This window comes from Rhipicephalus microplus, chromosome 9 (assembly GCF_043290135.1).
Source record: "Rhipicephalus microplus isolate Deutch F79 chromosome 9, USDA_Rmic, whole genome shotgun sequence".
In the NCBI taxonomy this organism is placed as follows: domain Eukaryota; kingdom Metazoa; phylum Arthropoda; class Arachnida; order Ixodida; family Ixodidae; genus Rhipicephalus; species Rhipicephalus microplus.
Genome location: NC_134708.1, coordinates 47,973,737 through 47,993,703, shown reverse-complemented (window position 1 = coordinate 47,993,703; position 19,967 = coordinate 47,973,737). Strand labels below are relative to the sequence as shown.

The 19,967-nt window shown below is 46.7% G+C and overlaps 2 protein-coding genes across 2 annotated transcripts in view; both read left to right on the top strand.

Annotated features, from left to right (window-relative positions):
• LOC142771739 (uncharacterized) overlaps positions 1 to 19,967 on the top strand; it is a 220,436-nt gene that overhangs the window by 121,270 nt on the left and 79,199 nt on the right. The gene's annotated exons all lie outside the window — the stretch shown is intronic.
• LOC142771740 (uncharacterized) lies at positions 9,072 to 19,255 on the top strand. Its single transcript, XM_075873593.1, has 2 exons — positions 9,072 to 9,463; positions 18,382 to 19,255. The coding sequence occupies exons 1-2, from the start codon at positions 9,170 to 9,172 to the stop codon at positions 18,538 to 18,540; spliced, it is 453 nt and encodes a 150-aa protein (XP_075729708.1). The 5' UTR covers positions 9,072 to 9,169; the 3' UTR covers positions 18,541 to 19,255.

Here is a 19,967-nt window from a genome sequence, read left to right as displayed (position 1 = left end):
GCAGAACCTAAACATTCTGTCCCTCTCCCACCACTCATCTCCTCCCAGTACCTCATGTGAAGCTCCATTGCGAGTGCGGTAAGTGAGACCTCGCGCTACGCGGTGAGCCTCCTCGCTGAGGTTGGGAATGAGGGACGCACACGGGGTGTGGGCTGGGAACCATATAATATACCTTTCTTCGAGGAGCAGTGACACCAAACTTCAAACTCGAGATGCGGCATTCGTTCGACTGCTTGGTATGCATGAGTTTATTTAGCGAAGCATGAATCCCGTCCGTTGCGTATATAAGCTATTGTATTTCGTGCGCAAAGAGCGCGCAGGACTCAGTGCGTTCCCGGCAATGAGACATCGACAGTAATTTGACGTGTTCACCAAGCTCCTAGACCCCGCCTCATACACCGAGTGACGATAAGCGAGCAGCGATGACGTCGACAATGTTAGTGTTGCCATCGCGGTCTCTCAATGGGACACTGTCTGGCAGCTACGCCTGGCATGCTTAGTAAAGGCTACACTTGCTTTGTTTTGCTTGAATCGTGCGACGCGATCGTGTGGATTCTGCGTTTTTGATTGGCCACTTTGGGAGATTAGTCGTGGAGTCGTGAGTGCGAATGTGATTATTTGAAGCTACGGTCATCGTTAACAAGTCGCATGCACGCAGCGTTCATTTGTCTTACCAGCCAGCGTGGCCCAAGCGTGCGTCTCCAGCAGCCTCGTCGCTGCTCGGTCCGGCGTCTATTTCAGGATGGCTATTTGGAAGAGGATCGAACGAAAAGTGATTCGCCAAGGCGCGCGAATCACCACGATTTCATATTCCTCGGTGTTTTCCTTGTCGCTTGGGGACCCTGATGACGGCGGCGACGACACTGGCATTGGCGAAGACATGCCTATGCACGTGCGCGCCGAGCAAACGAAATGTCAACAGAAACTCGCCTCACCATGTCGTGTGGCCAAGTTATCAGACGGGGCAGGAGCGCGGCAATTAACCGCTTGGTAGCGCTCCTAGCGCTGAAAATTCGCGGTCTTTCCATCCGTTTTAAGCTGGGTCAGATGCTGGTCATATAATTGATATTACACATGTATTAATTCGTCCCTCTGTTGCATTGTTAGTACAGAATCGTTACTAGGGCATCGAGGACTACGCGTTGACGCAAGGGTGGTAAGTAACGCGAAGGGTGGTAACAGTGGCTATTTTCACCGTTACCAGCACAATTGATGACACTTACTGCCCTCAGTCTCGTTGCTAACTAGTAAAATATAGGCAAAGGTGGTTACTACCTTAAAAAGAACATGGTAATCACAATAAATTCGCCTCAGGAATCGCACTTTTTATAACAGTTATATTCGTGAGCATGAGCATTGCGATACAACATCTGATAATGTGTTTTTAGAATAAATGGGAACGCTTTAGAGAACTATGCGCACTGCACTATGGGAGAGACATAAGGTGTCCCGGTCAGCATACAGTTAGAAAATAGGAAGTTTTCGAATAACGTATGCCAAGTTAGCGGGCATTGCGGGCGTAGCGTTTGCGCACGGGAGCCACATGAGTTTGCGAACAGTGTTTGACCCCGCAAACACTGACGCACGCTCGTTCACCGCAAGCGGTATTTGCAGGTCGCACGCTATTTCGGATTTCATGCAGGTAGACCCCAAGCGTGAACGGCGGTTCGCATTACGACGCATGCGCAGTGGCACCGCAATGGCTTGCGGTACGCTATTCGAAAACTCCCTAACACGAAGAAGCAAATGTATAAACGGTGATGTATGAACGACAAGGCTACGCTATTACTGTTTGCTCCACAGGTATATAGGTCCTGCATGTGGTCACGCCCTACCTGTGGGCAACAAAGCTGGTACCGGTGAGTGACTAGGCTTTGGGATGAATTATTAAAGTTGTGCGCTTCTGTTTATATAGTGCGAATTTTTATTCGGTGTGCCACATAATGCGATGCAGGGCTGTTGATGGAGCACATTAAAACAAAAAAAGTATCTTATGTGTTTCTTTTTTCTTCTGCGTAATAATGACGCTACAAGGCCTAACATACAAGAGCCCATATCAGGTACTAAATTTACTAACATCGCATCAATTAAGTTGAGTGCATCTTTGTTCTAATAAATAAATTCTATGAAGCTTGCAACCATAAATCCTAGGATCTTAAGTGCCAAAAGCACGATATCTTTGAGGCGCTCCGTAGTGAAGAAACGAGGAATAAGTTAAATTACCTAAGAGTCTATGGCTTCACATCCAGCTAAATCTAAGTGCGCGAATATTCTTGTGATTCCCTACCATCGACAAAAGTCCGCCACTAGGACCAGGAATGCGAAACACGTCGCAGAGCATAGTACTGCCATGCTATAACTGCTTAGCTACCGCAGCGTGTGTATAGCAAAAAGGCAGCAAAGGTACTTCGAGCTGCAAATGGCTGCGTTACTGTACGCTACATGCTGCAAGAACTATACCCTGTTTCTAAAAGATGTAGGGACATAATGCAGACATTACAGATTACAGACAGAATACAGATTCATACAGACAGAATAATACAAGGCTTCTGTATTTTTTATTGCATCAGTGCAATCACTCCTCCTCCCTCTCTCTAAATTTGGAACATTAAAGAAAACAACCAATCGGTTTCATTTTTGTTTTTGACAAACACTGCTGTAAAAATATTACACAGTAGGTTTGTGGTGGGTTATTGAGCATGTCGTTATAGTAACTCCTACATCGAGTCAACTTAGTAGAAACAACACTTGTGCCGCAAGAACGTATCGAACAACCACAGATCCCTTTAATGCACATTTTCGGTTCTGAATCTCCAGCATATGCTTATTTTCATAAAGGAGTTGTCCCTGTAAAGGGAGATTGTCTAACGAACAAACTTAACCCACCCTGTCTTCGCAAAATTGGAGTATTCTTCGCCCCTGCCGCTTGCAATATCATGGCATTGCTAAAATTACCCGAAGTTTTAGCTCTCCTTCTGTGAATTTCGGTAATTTACACTATTTATTAAACGCCTATAACAACTGCCTAAATTGTGGTATTTATTGTTCCTGAGCTTTCAGAACAGCAGGAACGATGCTTACACATTGCTGCTGCTTATATTTCATTAAATGAAATTGTGTTTTTTTTCCTTGTTTGAAATTACCATTGTCCAGTTCCACTAAAAAGTGACATTTCGAAATGCGTCCACAAATTAGCTTGACTAATTTGTCAGTCATGATAGTTTTGTTCACAAGGTGCATGGCGAAAAGTTAGTAATTGTGCGCAAAATGTAGTAACAGTTGCAACTTTTCAGTACCTGCTAACATGTGTAGTAAAAAAGACAAGAAATTATTGGTCTAAGAAATGTAGTAACATGTGCTATTACAGTTTGCTCCTAGTTAGCAGCTTTTTCATAAATGTTTCAAGAGTGTCGGTAATATTAAAAATGAAATCCTAATTAGCTTAATATTTTCTACACAGCGATGTAAAGCTTGTTACTAAACTTCTGTTTTTTACCGTACACACATAATAAAAAGCTTGGGAACTCAGTTAAAAAAAACATTTCTCGCAAAATGGCCAAGCACGAACTTGCACAGGCTACATGCCTTCTGCCTCACAGCATGCAGAGATATATGTCCATGGTGCGGGACCACACAAACTCCGTTTCACATTACGTGTGACTTGACACTTCACAATGAACACAACATGAACAACAGCGTTGAACAATAGGAGGAATTTCTGTCTAGTTCGGCCTTTGGTGATCAGCTTTGGCTGGTACAACGGGCAGGGAAGATGGCAAGGACCAACACCGCCCTGGAATAGGGGCCCTACCTTTCGCTATGCTCCCGCGTTATGCGCAAATAAAGTTTCTCTCTCCTTTCTCTGAGCCACGTGCGGCTTGAAACAGTAAAAATGGATAATTCTGAAGTGTAATACTGCTACTTCTAGGTTATTTCAAGGCCTTAGCTACGTGATGCGAATTCTAGGTTGCTTCGATAGGTAATTGTTAGACTTTAGATAGATGCTGTCAGGTTGTTTGTATGCCAATTCTGAGCGAAGAAAGGCTTGAGTTGAACCATAGCACGTCGCAGATACGACACCTATGTCCAAACTTCGCAAGAAACTCGCGCTGAAACCAAGCTTCCGCAGTTCTTACAGATGCAGTGATGTCGCCTCCGGCACCTGTCGCCGCCACCATGGCTTTTCCCATTCATTATCTCGCTGTATACGTACTCGGGTCTTCGGCTCGGCTCGCCGCCATCCCTTCTGAGCCATTTGTTGGCGTCGCTGTTGCCTTCTCCATTCTTAGTGGGCCAGTGGTGAATAGTTAAATTTAACTTCATTTCTGTAGCACATACCGTTAATGACGATATTTTTCTGCCATCGACTCGCAAGGAAGGATTTACGAAACAGCTTTTCATGTTAAATGCTCGTGAATCAACTTGAAACAATGGATAGCAGATTTTTTTAGCTTGCTACGAAACACTCATACTAGGCGAGTTACACCTTTACAAATACAAGGTCACGAGAATTATAACCACATTCCTATTTTTATCAATAGGACAATAGTGCTTCTGCGTGGCGCCAGCTCCACTTCGCCTTTCATATTAGTGTCTCACAAATAAAAAGCCAGCCAAGCCTGCAGCTTCTGTCGATTTGACGACGAAAGCGTGTACGTTAGTCACGCGCTAAACGTCTCCGGCGTTCTTTCTACAGCGTTCGAGTCGAAGACGAACGAGCTTCTGGAGCACATGCGAGCGCTGGACACGCGAACGTCGCTCCTTCATGCCGACATGAACAAAGCCAAGGACGCGCTGAGGAGGCTGCTTCCCGAAGACGCCACCGGAGAAGTCTTACCAGGCGCCACCGCTGGCGTCGGCGTCTCGGCAGCCGATGAGAGCCGAGAAATGGCGTCCGGTCCCGGAGACACCTCCACTGCAAGACTGTTCTCTCGTTTCCTTATTCATCGTAGGGGAACGTGTACTTTCAGAGCCTCCTTCAGAAAGAGCCTCGCCAGGCACTCCACCAAAGCCGACCTGTCCTCGCCACTCCCGGAGGTTTGGACGACCCGATGCGAGACTCCAGACCACACGTGCAACGTGAAGCTGGTACTGCTGGAAGAAGCAGCAACTCTTTGTGTCTACGCGGCGGCCGACCAATGTGTAGACGCGTTCAACCCGTGGTCCTTGCGGTTGGTCACATGCACGAGACCGCGCAGGCTGTTCCCGCCAAAACGTCCTAAGCTGATCACACCAACTTGGCTGGTGTCGAGACAGAGCCGAGTCTCTCTGTTAGATCAAAGATTCCAGAGGTTTCAATCACGCCCACTTGGAGAGATACTCAGGAGCAGTTGCTTCTTTGGCAGTGACGAAGAAGTCGTCGTACTAACGGTCAAGTTGGTTCAGAAGTTTGACACGCTTTGAGGTGACACCTGAAGATAATTGCACACCAAGTCGGTTATAGTAATAATATATTATAGCGAAAGTAGAATGACACAGAAAAGGTGCAAGAGTACGCAAACACCCCGCAAAAATAATAGATAAGTTAGTGTTGAAATGCGGTCGCATTGGAACATCTCTTGGTAATCCAACCTTGGTGCATAAAGTGGAAGTCCCAGTTGGCTCTTTGCGCGTCTAATAATAGAAATTCAGGGATAACTGCACTTTGAAAGTGTCTCGCAGAGAGTCAATGGGCCGGGTACACGTGCCTGATTAGTGGTGTTTTTTTCAATTATTAATGGCTTATTGCAACAACTCCTAGAAATTCGAGTTTTTCATTAGTGTATTTCAAAATGTTTTTTCACTGATAAACAGTTCGTACTCGTGTTGATATGTTCACATCCATGAAACATCAACCACAATGACCGGCTATATAGGTAATGTCGCAAGGCAAGAACTGAAACATTTAGCTTACAGTACTCCTAATCGTTCAACATTAGCACATACGTGTTTAACATCCCGAGAGGAGAATTAGGACGCCGTTCGTGTTCTCCACGCCCCTGCACTTGTCGACCAATGAGCACAGGTATGCGCTGGGTTCTCCAATAAGAGGTCGACAGCTCACCACAAGACTAAAGGTGGGGAGTAATCAGTTCTTGTAATGCGACACCAGTTATTGTCAGCCCTCTCTATCGTCTGAATCCGTCCATATTCTGCAGGGTCCTTACCTTGCACAATAAACAATGACGTGCAAAAATAGGCCGGAGTAATCATGTGGTTGCAGATTTGGCACGCCCCCCCCCCCCCTTCAAATAATTAGGGAGGTATGTGACCACGCCAAACGCTCCCCTTGCCTCTCCTAATATGCCACATAAGGCTTTCGCCTTTATCAGAGCCTGTGACTTAAATTATCCTGCAAGACAAACACATCTTTAGCGTGCAAGCCACATTTCGAATTTCAGTAAGCAGATAAGATTTTGCTCTAATTAAATGAGCTTAGCGATCGCGATTTCACCTCCAGGGTTCATTTAATTGTTTTCTTGGGTATGGATGTCAAGTAATGCGACCTTAGCAGTTCTAAATAAGCGAGTACTGTGTAAATGTCAGATTTTGGAACCTTACGAAACAAAAGCCTATGGCAGACGGCATTGATAACTGTTGCATACTGTGGCCTCTTTTTATTCGTGATTTATATTTTATTCATAGAACTTTAAAACGACCCTCACAAAAGCTGCACGTTGAGTGCAATATGTAATCAGCCAGTCTTCACATTTATACCTGAGAGCGTAATTATCCAAGGTTGTAAGATGTATAATTCCCTTATTCTAATTACTATCAGGTACGCCGCATGTGGCAAGGACGCTACACGTGCAGCTTATGTAGGGACACGCATACCAACACGTTTCAAGCCGCACGCATGTTGCCTGACGGGAGAACATCGCACGTACAGCGGTCTACTGAATAGGGCTTTTGTTTGGATGTGTTTTCGACGTCTTTCGTACGAGTGTAAGAATTTAATCACTGCATTAGGAGTAGAGAGCACCGCATGGGTTTTCCCGCTGATTTGATTCCTAATTGTTGCTTCAAAGTATGCGGCGCAATCGTGTGTTGTCTTATAGTGTTTATTACAAACGCAACGAGAAAAAAAAAGAAAACGAAGAAAAAGATTAGCCCCCTTTTTTTTTGCGAGCAAAAAGTCGGTCAAATTCTCCCGTCCAGTTATGTCAAACAGATTCACTATGTCCAGTCGAAGAACATTGAAAGAAGTAGTAGCTCACGGGATCCGGACCGACCTTCAATGGCAGTGCAGTCCGGTTCGGTATATATAGGCAGGATAGAAGCAGGTGTTGTTCTTTCAGACTCTTTGCGTTGGGATGAAATTCTTATAGAGTGGTAGATTTTTTTGCATCGACGTTTCATCCGTTACTCTATGCTGCAACATAGAAGCATACCTGTTAATTTTATGTACCTATATAATGCATGGCTTCGTAGAAATATCGCAAATTGAAGTACGCCGTGAGGTCCATCCGCGTGAATACTTCAACATCCATCCTGAGATGGCGAGCTGTCGTTCCGTTGGATATTGGGTTGCGTTGCTGAATGAAGCGCTCCTCGAGACATTCCTTTCAGTAGTTTAGCATGAAGTAGCTGAAAACAATTATTGAAGCTGTACTGCTATGCATGAGTTTTGCCTTCGGTTCGTTGGTGAGCTGAGATTGAAAGCCTCGAAGTACTTTTAACTTAAAGATGACCTGCCCTGGACCGAGTTCTTCACCTGCTGACGAAAACGTAGGACGGAAAAGCACTACTTCACCAAGGTGACAGTTGGCAGCGGTACTGACTCGAGCAAAAACAGGTCAGCGGTGCGTGTTATTGAGGCTGGCTGATGGAGGCGGCTGTGACCTATATTTGCACTCTTATTAGCCCGTTTCTTTAGGTGACTCACATTTTTCTACGCTTTTCAATCTGCACATGTCATTTTCTTTTAACGTCTCTTTCAGTTGATTTCTTCTTTCGTTTTTTTTTTGTGTGTGTCATCTACGGCTATCGTGTCGAGCTGTTGCAGAAGCATAAGCCTTTGTCAAGCCCCACGGTCTTTGGGTTCTGACATCTTTCTGTTGTAAACAGGCGATATTAACTCAACTCAATTCGATTGACGTTTATTGTAACACGCTTTAAAGGTTCTTCTAATTTAATGTACGAATCGGTTTGTGCATCCAAATATTTTAAACGAGTGTACTTACGTCTTTTATTAGTTCGAATGTGGGTGAGAATCAAACCAGTGGCATTGAGCACCAGCACCAGAGTCACGACATTTGTTTCAGCTTGGAAGCAGGTACTTGTACCATGTGAACCAGGTCAATCAATGGTTATTGTCTTTATTGCCATCGGATAACCGGCTGTTTGAAGCGCACTTTGGAAATTCGTTCCGCCAGTTACACTGCACTAATGACTCAAACGCCACCGTCAGTAACAAAAAAAAAAGATATATACACCAAGCCTAAAGCGGCTGTAATAATCGTGCAACTCTGCGTTCAGGCTATGAACACTTACATGGCGTGATTCGTTCACGATATTCTTGAACATAAGTCCTTTGAAGCAGGAGTTTTGGAACACCACAAGCACAAACTGGCTGTTACAATAGTATGTTCTAAAATGCAAGCAGGATGATTTTGATTATTCGAGGTAGACCTCTAATGAGAAAAGTAGTTATGGATGTTCGAAGCGAATGTTACAAAAGTAAATTGCATCACTGAAGTGACATTCAAAAAAACAAGCACACCGTAAAGTAGTACATTTCTGTCAACACCCATCTTCCCATTTTTAAATCACGAGGAACACTAAAGTTCATAATCTATGGTGTATGACAGAAGGTAAGAAAAGCACGTATATTATGGGCAGGAATGTAAGCAATTGTAGTGCCTATCTGTACTACCGTGGAATGATAGCTATTCGTATACAACTATTTCCGAACAGGTAAAAAGCCCACTTGTTTCAATACCTTTGTATTTCACTCGCGCATCTTTCAGACCGACAGTCTTTGGCATGCTTACCAGGAAATCCGTCACCGCATTTTCCTGGGTGACATAGATATAGCGGAAGAACACACCCGCATCGGCGTCGTTCTCTTTCCTGCCGCGATCGTTACAGCTTGTTCTCGCTTTACTTCGAGCACAGCTTCGGAGACGAACGTGAGGAAAGCATGCAGCGAAGCCCGTAGCGCACAGCGCCGATCCTGTACGCAGAGGCAATGGAGAACCGCAGCACAATGTTGTCCGCTACTGCGGCTTCGGTGACGTGTCTAACGGTGCTTCTTCTGGCTACGTGCGGCACCGGCGCGAGGCTGGACGTGTTTCTGTTCGCCAGGCGTCAAAACACGTGTCTCGCCAACCCGCTGTCGTCACGAATCGAGGACCGGGCGTTGTGCCCGTTCACGAGGACCGTCGACTTGCAGGCAGGCCGCATTCCGGCCTCCATTCCGACGGTGTGGTGCCACTGTACCGGCAGCCGATGCAGTCAGATCAACGACTTTCGCTGCCAAGAGGTTCGTGTTTTTTATAGCGCTAGTATCTGACGTGCAAGAGCCCGCAAACGAACTTTAAGAATGCTGTAAGAACTCTTGTACTTCACTCTTTATTGAAAAATAACTGTATCCGACTGTATCCTGTCGGCTGCGTCATTGTAAAAGAAGGAGACAAAGAGACAGAAGCCTTGCTACGGGCCGGGTGTTCTATTTTGTAGTCGTCGCTCTATTCCTCGCGATTGCCTAGCGGGCACCCTGGCACTATATTTTTTACAATAATTTTATAATTATCACCGTGAACGTGTTCCCTGTACCAAAGCTTAATCAGCTGGTTCTGAGAAATATAAGGCGTCAAGACCACGACTGTGCTGCTGCCTTTGAATACACAGAATAAGTGCGTCATTTTCTCCCGGCGTTTCCAGTCAGTTTAGCACAGCCCGTGACGCCGGCTGTGTATTCAAACAATGTCGTGAGGAAATAAGTTCTCGATTGGTGAATATACGAGAAATATCAGTTGTGAATGGTCTGCTGTCTGCTTCACCATGAAGCCTCACGTCCTTTGTACCTGGTCTCGCCCGAATTATGTGCGCGGTCTATTGACGTCGCATGGTTTGACCTGTTTTTGACTACGCAAGCGAAGATAATCGCGTGTAGCCGAAAAACGTCAAATCTTCATTGGCTAGTAGCTTAGTGATGACATCGTCAATCTCTAACATGTCAACAAATAAATGACCAGGAGGAGACGGCACCTGTAGGAATGGTAGCGTAGAGGAGAAAACCTGGGTTGCTCACTTCAAAAGGCAGAAGAATAGTCAAAATTTTTGAAGAATTAGTCAGAAAGTAGCCTTCCCCAAGGGCAGCGGCTGCGACATTTCCAGGTATTGACATTGCTTAAAATCAAGGAAACAAGAAGATAGCCAAAAAGTAGCCAAAACGCTGTCTCAGCCGCCACTGCCTCAAAGTGTATACATAGGCCTGATAACTGATCATTGCAGGGCTGTCAACCTGCACCTGGGCGCTTCGCCGTTATCACTCTTTCACTACCGCCCCACCGCGGTGGTCTAGTGGCTAAGATACTCGGCTGCTGACCCGTAGGTTGCGGGATCGAATCCTGACTAGGCGGCTGCATTTTCGATGGAGATGAAAATGCTGTTGGCCCGTATTCTCAGATATGTGTGCACGTTAAAGACCCCCAGATGGTCTCAATTTCCTGATTCCTCCACTACGGCGTCTCTCATAATCATACGGTCGTTTTGGGACGTTAAACCACACATATCAATCATGAGCTCCTTTACCACCATTACCAGTGCCAAACCCAGGCTGGACATCGATGTACCACGCCTACAATGACGTCATACGTGACGGTCCCGCATGCGACGATGACCGCATACTCCGTGGTTGCGCTCTTTAAGATATGGAAGCACGCAGCCCAATGCCGCCCACAGCTTGGATGCTCCGTTGTCACAGAACGAGCGCTAAAAACGGGCGCGCCGCCAAATTCTTGCGATAACGCGCCCAGAGAGACGCGGTGAGGTCAACGAAAAAAAAAAGAAAAGAGAAAACAAGCATCCAAGGCTCCCCGGGCGCGCGACGCCTCTCCTCTCGGAAGCGTGGCTTCGCGGATGAACCTCCTCACCCCCCATCGGCGGCCGAGATAGCCCGCGAAAGTTCCAGAACGAAAGGGGCGTGGTCATACCGAGTTGAGTCATCGGCCGCGGAGGGCGTGCCAACCGTCTTGCCCTCTTTCCAGCCTTCGCTGCGTATCGTGCCGACGAAATGACGAGAACCATCTGGAATGTCGCGCGCAAGGTATTTAACCGAGCAGCCGAGATGAGAGATCAGGAGAAGACGGAATTTAGCGCCAGAGTGCGTAGGGATTCCGCCGTGTAGTCGGCGAAGGTTTCGTCCGTAGGGACGAAGCAGGAGAGGAAGAGGATTTTCACCTGAGGGGTGAAAGCTCGAGCTACAGGCAAGAGCGTGTGTCTACCGCTATCGAGCGAGGACGCGTGGCAACAGCTGCGTGTGTGAAGCCGACGTGTTCGGGCGAAGAAGTTTGAAGCTTGGAGAGTTGCCTATTGAAGACGGGAGGTTTCCTGGAAGAGAAACTTCGGCGAGGTTTCCTGGAAGAGAAACTTCGAAGGCGCGGAACGACAACAACCCTGGACTTTGAGTGAGTGATTCTCGGAAGAGTATCATCCAGACTTTTGTTCCAAGAACTTTGGACTGGATAGGTTTTCTATCTCTTTAGTCTTTAAGTGTCTTGGTTGTTCAATGCATGCGACTGCATTGTAGAGCGTATCGTTGTCTGTGTCCTTTGTTTCAAGTGTGGCTGATTGTACTGCGTAGTACGTTGTTTGATTGGTGACCTATTGTATGTAACTATTGTGGAGTGTGCATTCTTGTGTATTGTTTTCGATCTGCCATTAGTGAGAATATAATATTTGTTTTGTTTATCAACTCTCGGCTCTGACTTGTTCTTTGGGCCACAGCCGGCGTCCGCTGGCGCGCCAAAAAGGGCCACTTCTAAATTGTCCACGCTTTCGGGGTGCGGTTCGGGGGGCCAATACTTCGGCCCTTGGAATTAGCCCGGCGATCGCCGCCCTAATTAACGGGACCGGTGTGACAATTAATCTGGCATCCGCGACAGGACCTTTTGGTGCACAGTGTGTCCAAAGTAGTGAGAAAGAGCCTCGAGTTGTTGATAGTGCTATCGGAACGATTTTGTGTGTTGTTCAGTGTTCTCGTTAACGAGTGCAGGGGAGTGTTCCGATAGACTGATTAAGGCAGATACTTTTTGCACGCGGCAAGGTCTTATTTGCGAGATACAATGGATCTCGAAAAGTTAGTTGCTCTTGGTGAGAAGATGGGTCTTTCTGGCGCCGAACTACGGAAGTGGGTAAGCCAGAAGGAGAAAGAGGCTGTGGAGAGAGAGAGGTTGGCAGCTGAGAGGGCCAAGGAAGAAAAAGCAGCTGAGTTGAAGCGAGAGAGGTTGGCAGCTGAAAGGGCGAAAGAAGAAAGAGAGGCAAAGAAGCGACAGCTGAAAGAAGAAAGAGAGCAGCAACTGAAGTTGGAGTTGGAGAGAGAAAAGCTGGCAGCCGAAAGGGCGAGAGAAGAAAGAGAAGCGAGGGAGCACCAGCTGAAAGAAGAAAGAGAAGCGGAGATGGCTGAAAGGGAACGGCAGTGGCAGCACGAGATGGAACTCGAGCGGCTCCGTCTGCAACAGCGAAGTGAAACTCCCGTCCAACCTAGAGTTGAAAGCAGTGAACGGGAAGATCATGGCTTCCGCTTGAACCCAAGCAAGCTGCTCGTGGCGTTTGATGAAAGGAAGGACGACCTTGACGCGTACCTTCACCGATTCGAGACGATTGCGAAGAGCCAGAATTGGCCAGAACATCAATGGGCAACTGCTTTGAGTACTTGCTTGAGTGGTGAAGCGCTCAGTGTGTACGGTAGGCTGACGCCGACCGATGCAGCCAACTATGCAAAGGTGAAAGCTGCTTTGCTGAAGCGATTTAGATTTACTGTAGAAGGATTCCGGGACGGATTTCGGACAGGAAAGCCAGCTGATGGTGAGACGGCTACGCAGTATGCCGCCCGACTTTGCCATTATTTCGACAGATGGATTGAACTTTCAGGGACAGCTCAGGAGTACGATGAACTTAGAGAGCTCCTAATTAGAGAACAATTTCTTACTAGTTGCCACCCAAGCCTGTCGCTGTATTTGAAAGAGAGGAAGGCTGAGTCACTTGAAGGAATGCTTGAATTGGCTGATCAATTCTTGGAAGCGCAAGGTGGAACTATTTGGCCAAGGTCAAGAAGGAGTGTCCCGATGATTCGAAGAAATTGGCTCCCGAAGAAAAGAAGCGTGCACCAGAGAGCATTCCGCGATGTTTTCTTGGCAACCGAGTGGGTCATCGCGCGAAAAACTGTCGAACGATCTTTACGAGCCCTACCGCAGTAAAATGTTTCAAGTGTGGTCAGACTGGGCACAAAGCAGACGCTTGTCGGAACGGAGTGAGTCAAACTCACCGGGTATCTTGTGTGCAAGCGGCACCGAAATCTGATAATAATGCCGTCACCGATGGATTCGTAGAGTTGAAGAATGGGGAGAAAATTCCTATTGTGGGTGCTGTAATGTCAAAATAGCCAACCGGCGTTACGAAAGGAATGCCAACGCTGCCTGGAAAAGTTGCAGGCAAAAAGATTACGGTGTTAATAGATACCGGCAGCTCCACTGTTATCGTGCGGAGAAATTTGGTACGGGAAAGTGAGTTGACAGGCAGAACGAAACCGGTTTGTCTAATTGACCGTACGGTTCAGATGCTTCCCGAAGCGTAGATTGAGGTTGAAACCCCGTACTTCAGCGGGAAGGTTACTGCTTTATGCATGACGACCCCCCTGTATGACCTTGTCATCGGAAACATCGTCGGGGCGCGAGGGCCGAATGATCCAGAACGTTTGGGGGAAGACCCGAAGATAGAGCCCTCGCCAACCCAGCGGCCGCGAGATGCAGTGGAGGAGCATCCCGTGACGGATATCACTCGAGCCCAAGGTGAAGCCGCGGTGCAAGGGACTATGAATAATAAGATGGTCGTGTTGAACGAGTTCACGGGCCGGGCAACTGGACTTACGTCAGCACGACCTCAACCGACCGACAGTGCAAAGAAGACGGAATTGGCCAGCCAGGCCAAATGTCGGGACGTGAACAAGCGGGTGACAGGATCAGTTGAGCGTTATCACCCGTTAACAGTGTCAGAAGTGACAACGATGGCTGAGACGCTGCCTCAGACCCCGTCGTTGGAGAAGGCTCGCCGAAAAAGAACAAGGAAAAACGAGAAGAGATCGAGCGAGCACCGCAAGAAAGGACGCAAGCGCAGCTCGAAATACACAGGATAAGTGCTGAAGTCGAATCAGAATGTGTTTGGCAGTGCTGAGTTCCGTATGTTGTGTTAATGTTGTGTTATCCTGTGTCACAAGTGCCGAAGTGTCTGTGCTGTGGTGTGATGTATAGTGTTGTATATTTGTTGTAATGAGAGAACCTTGTACGTTTGTATTGTTTGGAATGCGTGATGAGGTGTTGTAGTCATGTACCTGTGGCTATATTTCATGTGTTGTGGAATTGAACTACAATGTAACATTGTATTGAGCGATCTAGTGCGAATGTGAAGAGTCATGAGCGACGGTTTGTGTTACAGTCTTTCAGAGTGTGTGGTGACTGTTCGCGCTCGTTTGTGTGGTTTTGAATATTATGAGATAATATTCCTAAAGTGGGGGGCAGTGTCACAGAACGAGCGCTAAAAACGGGCGCGCCGCCAAATTCTTGCGATAACGCGCCCAGAGAGACGCGGCGAGGTCAACGGAAAAAAAAAGAAAAGAGAAAACAAGCATCCAAGGCTCCCCGGGCGCGCGACGCCTCTCCTCTCGGAAGCGTGGCTTCGCCGATGAACCTCCTCACCCCCCATCAGCGGCCGAGATAGCCCGCGAAAGTTCCAGAACGAAAGGGGCGTGGTCATACCGAGTTGAGTCATCGACCGCGGAGGGCGTGCCAACCGTCTTGCCCTCTTCCCAGCCTTCGCTGCGTATCACGCCGACGAAAAGACGAGAACCGTCTGGAATGTCGCGCGCAAGGTATTTAACCGAGCAGCCGAGATGAGAGATCAGGAGAAGACGGAATTTAGCGCCAGAGTGCGTAGGGATTCCGCCGTGTAGTCGGCGAAGGTTTCGTCCGTAGGGACGAAGCAGGAGATGACGAGGATTTCCACCTGAGGGGTGAAAGCTCGATCTACAGGCAAGAGCGTGTGTCTACCGCTATCGAGCGAGGACGCGTGGCAACAGCTGCGCGTGGGAAGCCGACGTGTTCGGGCCAAGAAGTTTGAAGCTTGGAGAGTGGCCTATTGAAGACGGGAGGTTTCCTGGAAGAGAAACTTCGGCGAGGTTTCTTGGAAGACAAACTTCGAAGGCGCGGAACGACAACAACGCTGGACTTTGAGTGAGTGATTCTCGGAAGAGTATCATCCAGACTTTTGTTCCAAGAACTTTGGACTGGATAGGTTTTCTATCTCTTTAGTCTTTAAGTGTCTTGGTTGTTCAATGCATGCGACTGCATTGTAGAGCGTATCGTTGTCTGTGTCCGTTGTTTCAAGTGTGGCTGATTGTACTGTGTAGTACGTTGTTTGATTGGTGACGTATTGTATGTAACTATTGTGGAGTGTGCATTCTTGTGTATTGTTTTCGATCTGCCATTTGTGAGAATATAATATCTGTTTTGTTTATCAACTCTCGGCTCTGACTTGTTCTTTGGGCCACAGCCGGCGTCCTCTGGCGCGCCAAAAAGGGCCACTTCTAAATTGTCCACGCTTTCGGGGTGCGGTTCGGGGGGCCAATACTTCGGCCCTTGGAATTAGCCCGGAGATCGCCTCCCTAATTAACGGGACCGGTGTGACATCCGTACACTTTCAAAAAAGGTTGCACTTCACCTTCGCTCTAGTAACTAGTTGTCACATATGCTACTAACCAAGTAGTCAGTGCTGTTAATAACAGAGAAGTTAGCAACTATTACTGCCCTCGCCATTACAGGCGCAGTTAGTAATGGTTACTAATGCAGGTAGTAATGGTAACTAACTAGAGCATGTGGTAGCGGTGATCATCTCGCCTCCTGAATCAATCGTTTTTGTAACAGTTCATTTCGCTAGCATTAACGTTCCGAAATACCAATGAGTAATTACGCTCATAATCTTATGAATCAGAACAGCACACATACAGAGCAAGTCTACGCGACACGTACAGTTCAGAAGTGGTTTCAGGAGTATTTTATATCCGTATACCTTCGAGGAGCGCAGCTGGTATCAGTGGGCGGCCGTGCTTCAGAATGAATCGCTTAAGTTATGATCGTCAATTGACACAGCGTCGGACAAGGCTTGATGCAGCGAAACTAAATGATTCCGAAGACTTGTTTGGCTGCTTTTAGGTTGTTTCTAGGTATTGGCTAGAAAATGCACGTCATTTGTCTTCAGTGACTTCTAGGTGGTTGTTGGCCTTCAGCCTGATCAAAGGTCGGCAAACTTTTTGAGGTAAAGGGTCAAGCTGCACGAAAGAGACGCCACAGGGGGCCGCATAGCAAACATGGGTTGGGGAGCAGGGTTGGCGTGTAAGTGAGCTTTGCAGGAGAAAAAAATTCGGCAATTTGAAAATAATTTTACAAAATGGGTTATAAATCACGCTTATTTTCCACCACATTCATGTCAGAAAGCGGCAACCAAGCGTAGGCAACACGTGAAAAAGCCATTTCAAGTCAAGACCGGTATACGTCCGTCATTAGATAGGAATCGATAACAGGAGGCGTTTCTACGTCGTGCGGAAGGCCACATAATATCACCCCCCCCCCAAGCCGCATGCGGGCAGCAGGTTGCCGACCCCTGCGATAGATGACGCTATAGGTTCTTTGTATACGTCTCATCCCTGAGAGGTTCGAGTTAAAGCGTACACGGTCACAGACGTTTCGCGGATGTCCCAACTACAGCGCCGGAAACTCGCGCTGACACCAAGCGCTCTCTAACGGATCTACGGACGCGTTGTTGTTGGCGAAGGCTTTCCATGGCTTCGGAGTCTTCTCGGTGCAGCCATTGTCTTTACTGTTACCCAGTATTCTCCGGTTGTACATAGTCGATATCTACGGCTCAACGCCGTCGATTCGCAGCCATCTGTTGGTTCTTGTTCGTGTTCACTTATTGCTCTTGGCGCATAACCATTGTGGAGGGGTGATTGGGCAAGAATTGAGTGTTTATTTTTAAATAAAATGCAATTTTAGAATTATAAATGTTACGCAATAGAAAGATCACAGATTACCTATGAAATTGCGGTACTTTATCTGATGCATATAATTATTTAAATTAAAAACACTTTCCGTAAGTTAGAGCAATAGTCTGATTTTCGTACGTATATAATGATTTTGATATGATAAAATAATGGTACTGGTTAATTAGTCAACCGATTAGTTTCACTAATGTATTATCGCACTCTAAGACAGCCACGCATACCTTCACACTGGAGAACCCATGAATGAAGGCTCCGAAAATCAAAATGACAGGCACAGGTCATACCAATATCATACCAATTTTCATACCAATATCGCGTAACGCTATTTCTCAAATTAGAAAAAAAAGCTGTTCTAACTGGTATTAGAACAAAAAAGGGCAAAATCTGATACGCACAACAGGTTTTTTCACTCTGTTTTCACGAAAGATAATGCAAATATCCCGCAAATTACACCCCCTAGTATTTCAGGAATCAATGACAAGTAATTGACAAGAGTTCTTAGTCTTTTGCTGAAACTGGACCCCTAAAAATTTTCGGACCACACGCCATTCTAATTCATTTCTTAGGTGATATACAGAATGGTGCAGTAAATACCTCGGTTTAATTTTCATCAAATCTCTCCCTGAATTGATTGAAGACTGGAAAAAAACTCAAATGACACCGAATCCCAAAGCAGGCAATAGCGATGACCTTCAAACTTTAGGCTAATATGGTTAACCAGCACATGATGCAAAATGTTAGAACACATAATTTTATAACACTTGGCCATTTTCTTGAAAACCAATGGTACTTTGTCATCTAGTCAACACGGGTTCCGTAGTAAATTATCGACAGTAACGCAGCTAACAGCAGTTGTTCACAATTTCGCGCTATTCATTAGCAATTGCGCGCAAACAGACGTTATATTACGAAATTTTTCTAAGGCATTTCACACCGTATGTCATGGCAAATGATTGCAAAACTTCGAAGTGAGACGCTGATATATGAATATGCAGAGGTAATGAACGTGATATCCCAACTTTGAAGTCATTTGAGTTTATTTAAAACATGTTTGGTAGGAGATCCAAATTCAGGATGCATATTGGAGCTTCGATTTGAAAAAAAAATAATTTATATGCTTTCAGGTACGCGAGGTGCTCCAGGTTGCCTACACAGAAAACGCCGGACCAACGACGTTCCGAAACGAGACGTTCACGGTGGCCTGTGCCTGCATCACCAGCAGAACGGGGCGGGCAGTGTCAGACCGGCTAACAAGGGTCCAGGACCACCCCAGCAGCCCTTAAGGCAACCGAGTGCGGGACTTCAGGTGGAAGTACGCACTGAGGCAGTAGAACAGGCTTCGAGGACTTGTCAGCGCGCCATCTACTGTGGCACCACAGCATGCCCCTGGAGAGCAAGAATGACTATCTTAATACAAGCCGTGGATACGAACTCACCTACAAGGTTCTTGTGACGTCGGTGAAGGATATGGTTTGACTTGAGGCTTATTATACGGTTTAATGCTTCTGCCTGATCGACGTATTCATGGAGTAGCTACGGCATAGACATAGGCGGAACACTATGTAGGAAGCGGCCTCGAAGAAATCCGGCTTAGACCCTTTAGGTGGTTCTACCGGGTTTAAACGCAACACCCTTGCACCTTATATAAGGGTCTTTTTACGCATAGAAATATGCATACCACGCTCTCTTCTCAATGGCCTAAACGCTCTTACCAATGTAAGACAGTGAAACGATAGTGTACCCGTCATAGAGCCTGAAATTACAGATCAAATTAGCACAGAATATGAAAGCGCGCGCCAAACTATGTGCACATCATAGCATATTGGAAGTTACCCCAGGGACGGTGTGATCGCGCTACACAGTTACACCGACCATGCAATATATATAGCCTTAGTACCTCAAGCCGCCGTTGAGTGCCGATCAAAATGTAGCTCCTTGGCTGCCTACCTGAAAATCTTTGGAAGTCTAGAGGCAAATTAAAATTTTCTACTTCAGGCACTGTGCAGTGGACTTATTAACTGCTTTGGAACTCCGACGTGCGTCTGTGGAATTAGTATGCCTTTAGAACTCAGCGTTGCCCGATATACATACGCATCAGTAAAGCGTATACATGATGCCAGTTACATATGACATATGTACACTGCAGTACAGCTCCAATGTAGTTATTTCACTGACTCCTTCGTCATTTCTCCACCTGATACTTTACAAAGGATTGATGGGAGATGCTTGAGCACGTCTAATGCCGCTGCTGCCCGAAGGCTCACTGAAAAGATCGACTCAGTTGGACGATAAGAACAAAACCACAGCCACCGGCGAAATTCGCGAAGTGAATCGAGGTCAGTTTCTGACTTATTTCTGCACTCCTCCCAGCCCCTTTGTCAATCACCGCACTAGATACGCAACGTAGTTTGATGATTGTGGAAACAAGGTCTCGCAGCGCTCCACACAGCAGACAAAACAGCGGCGCTTATACAACATAGCAGAAGCTGGCCAGTGACGTCCCTGGCTTTTGTGGTGACATGATAGTATTTGTTGTCGAGTAGGCCGACTTTTTCACGGGTCCCCGAATGCGCCTCGAAATCTATACTGATTGATTTAATTCATATGTCGGGTTTAACGTCCCAAAATTACTATATGATTATGGGAGACGTTGTAGTGAGGAACTCCGGAAATTTCGACCACCCGGGGTTCTTTAACGTTCACCCAAATC

What these genes read in the sequence shown, in the direction of transcription:
- LOC142771740 (XM_075873593.1), top strand. Translation starts at nt 9,170, where the DNA reads ATGGAGAACCGCAGCACAATGTTGTCCGCTACTGCGGCTTCGGTGACG. An exon ending in ACGACTTTCGCTGCCAAGAG is followed by an intron (nt 9,464 to 18,381) that starts GTTCGTGTTTTT and finishes ATATGCTTTCAG; the next exon opens with GTACGCGAGGTGCTCCAGGT.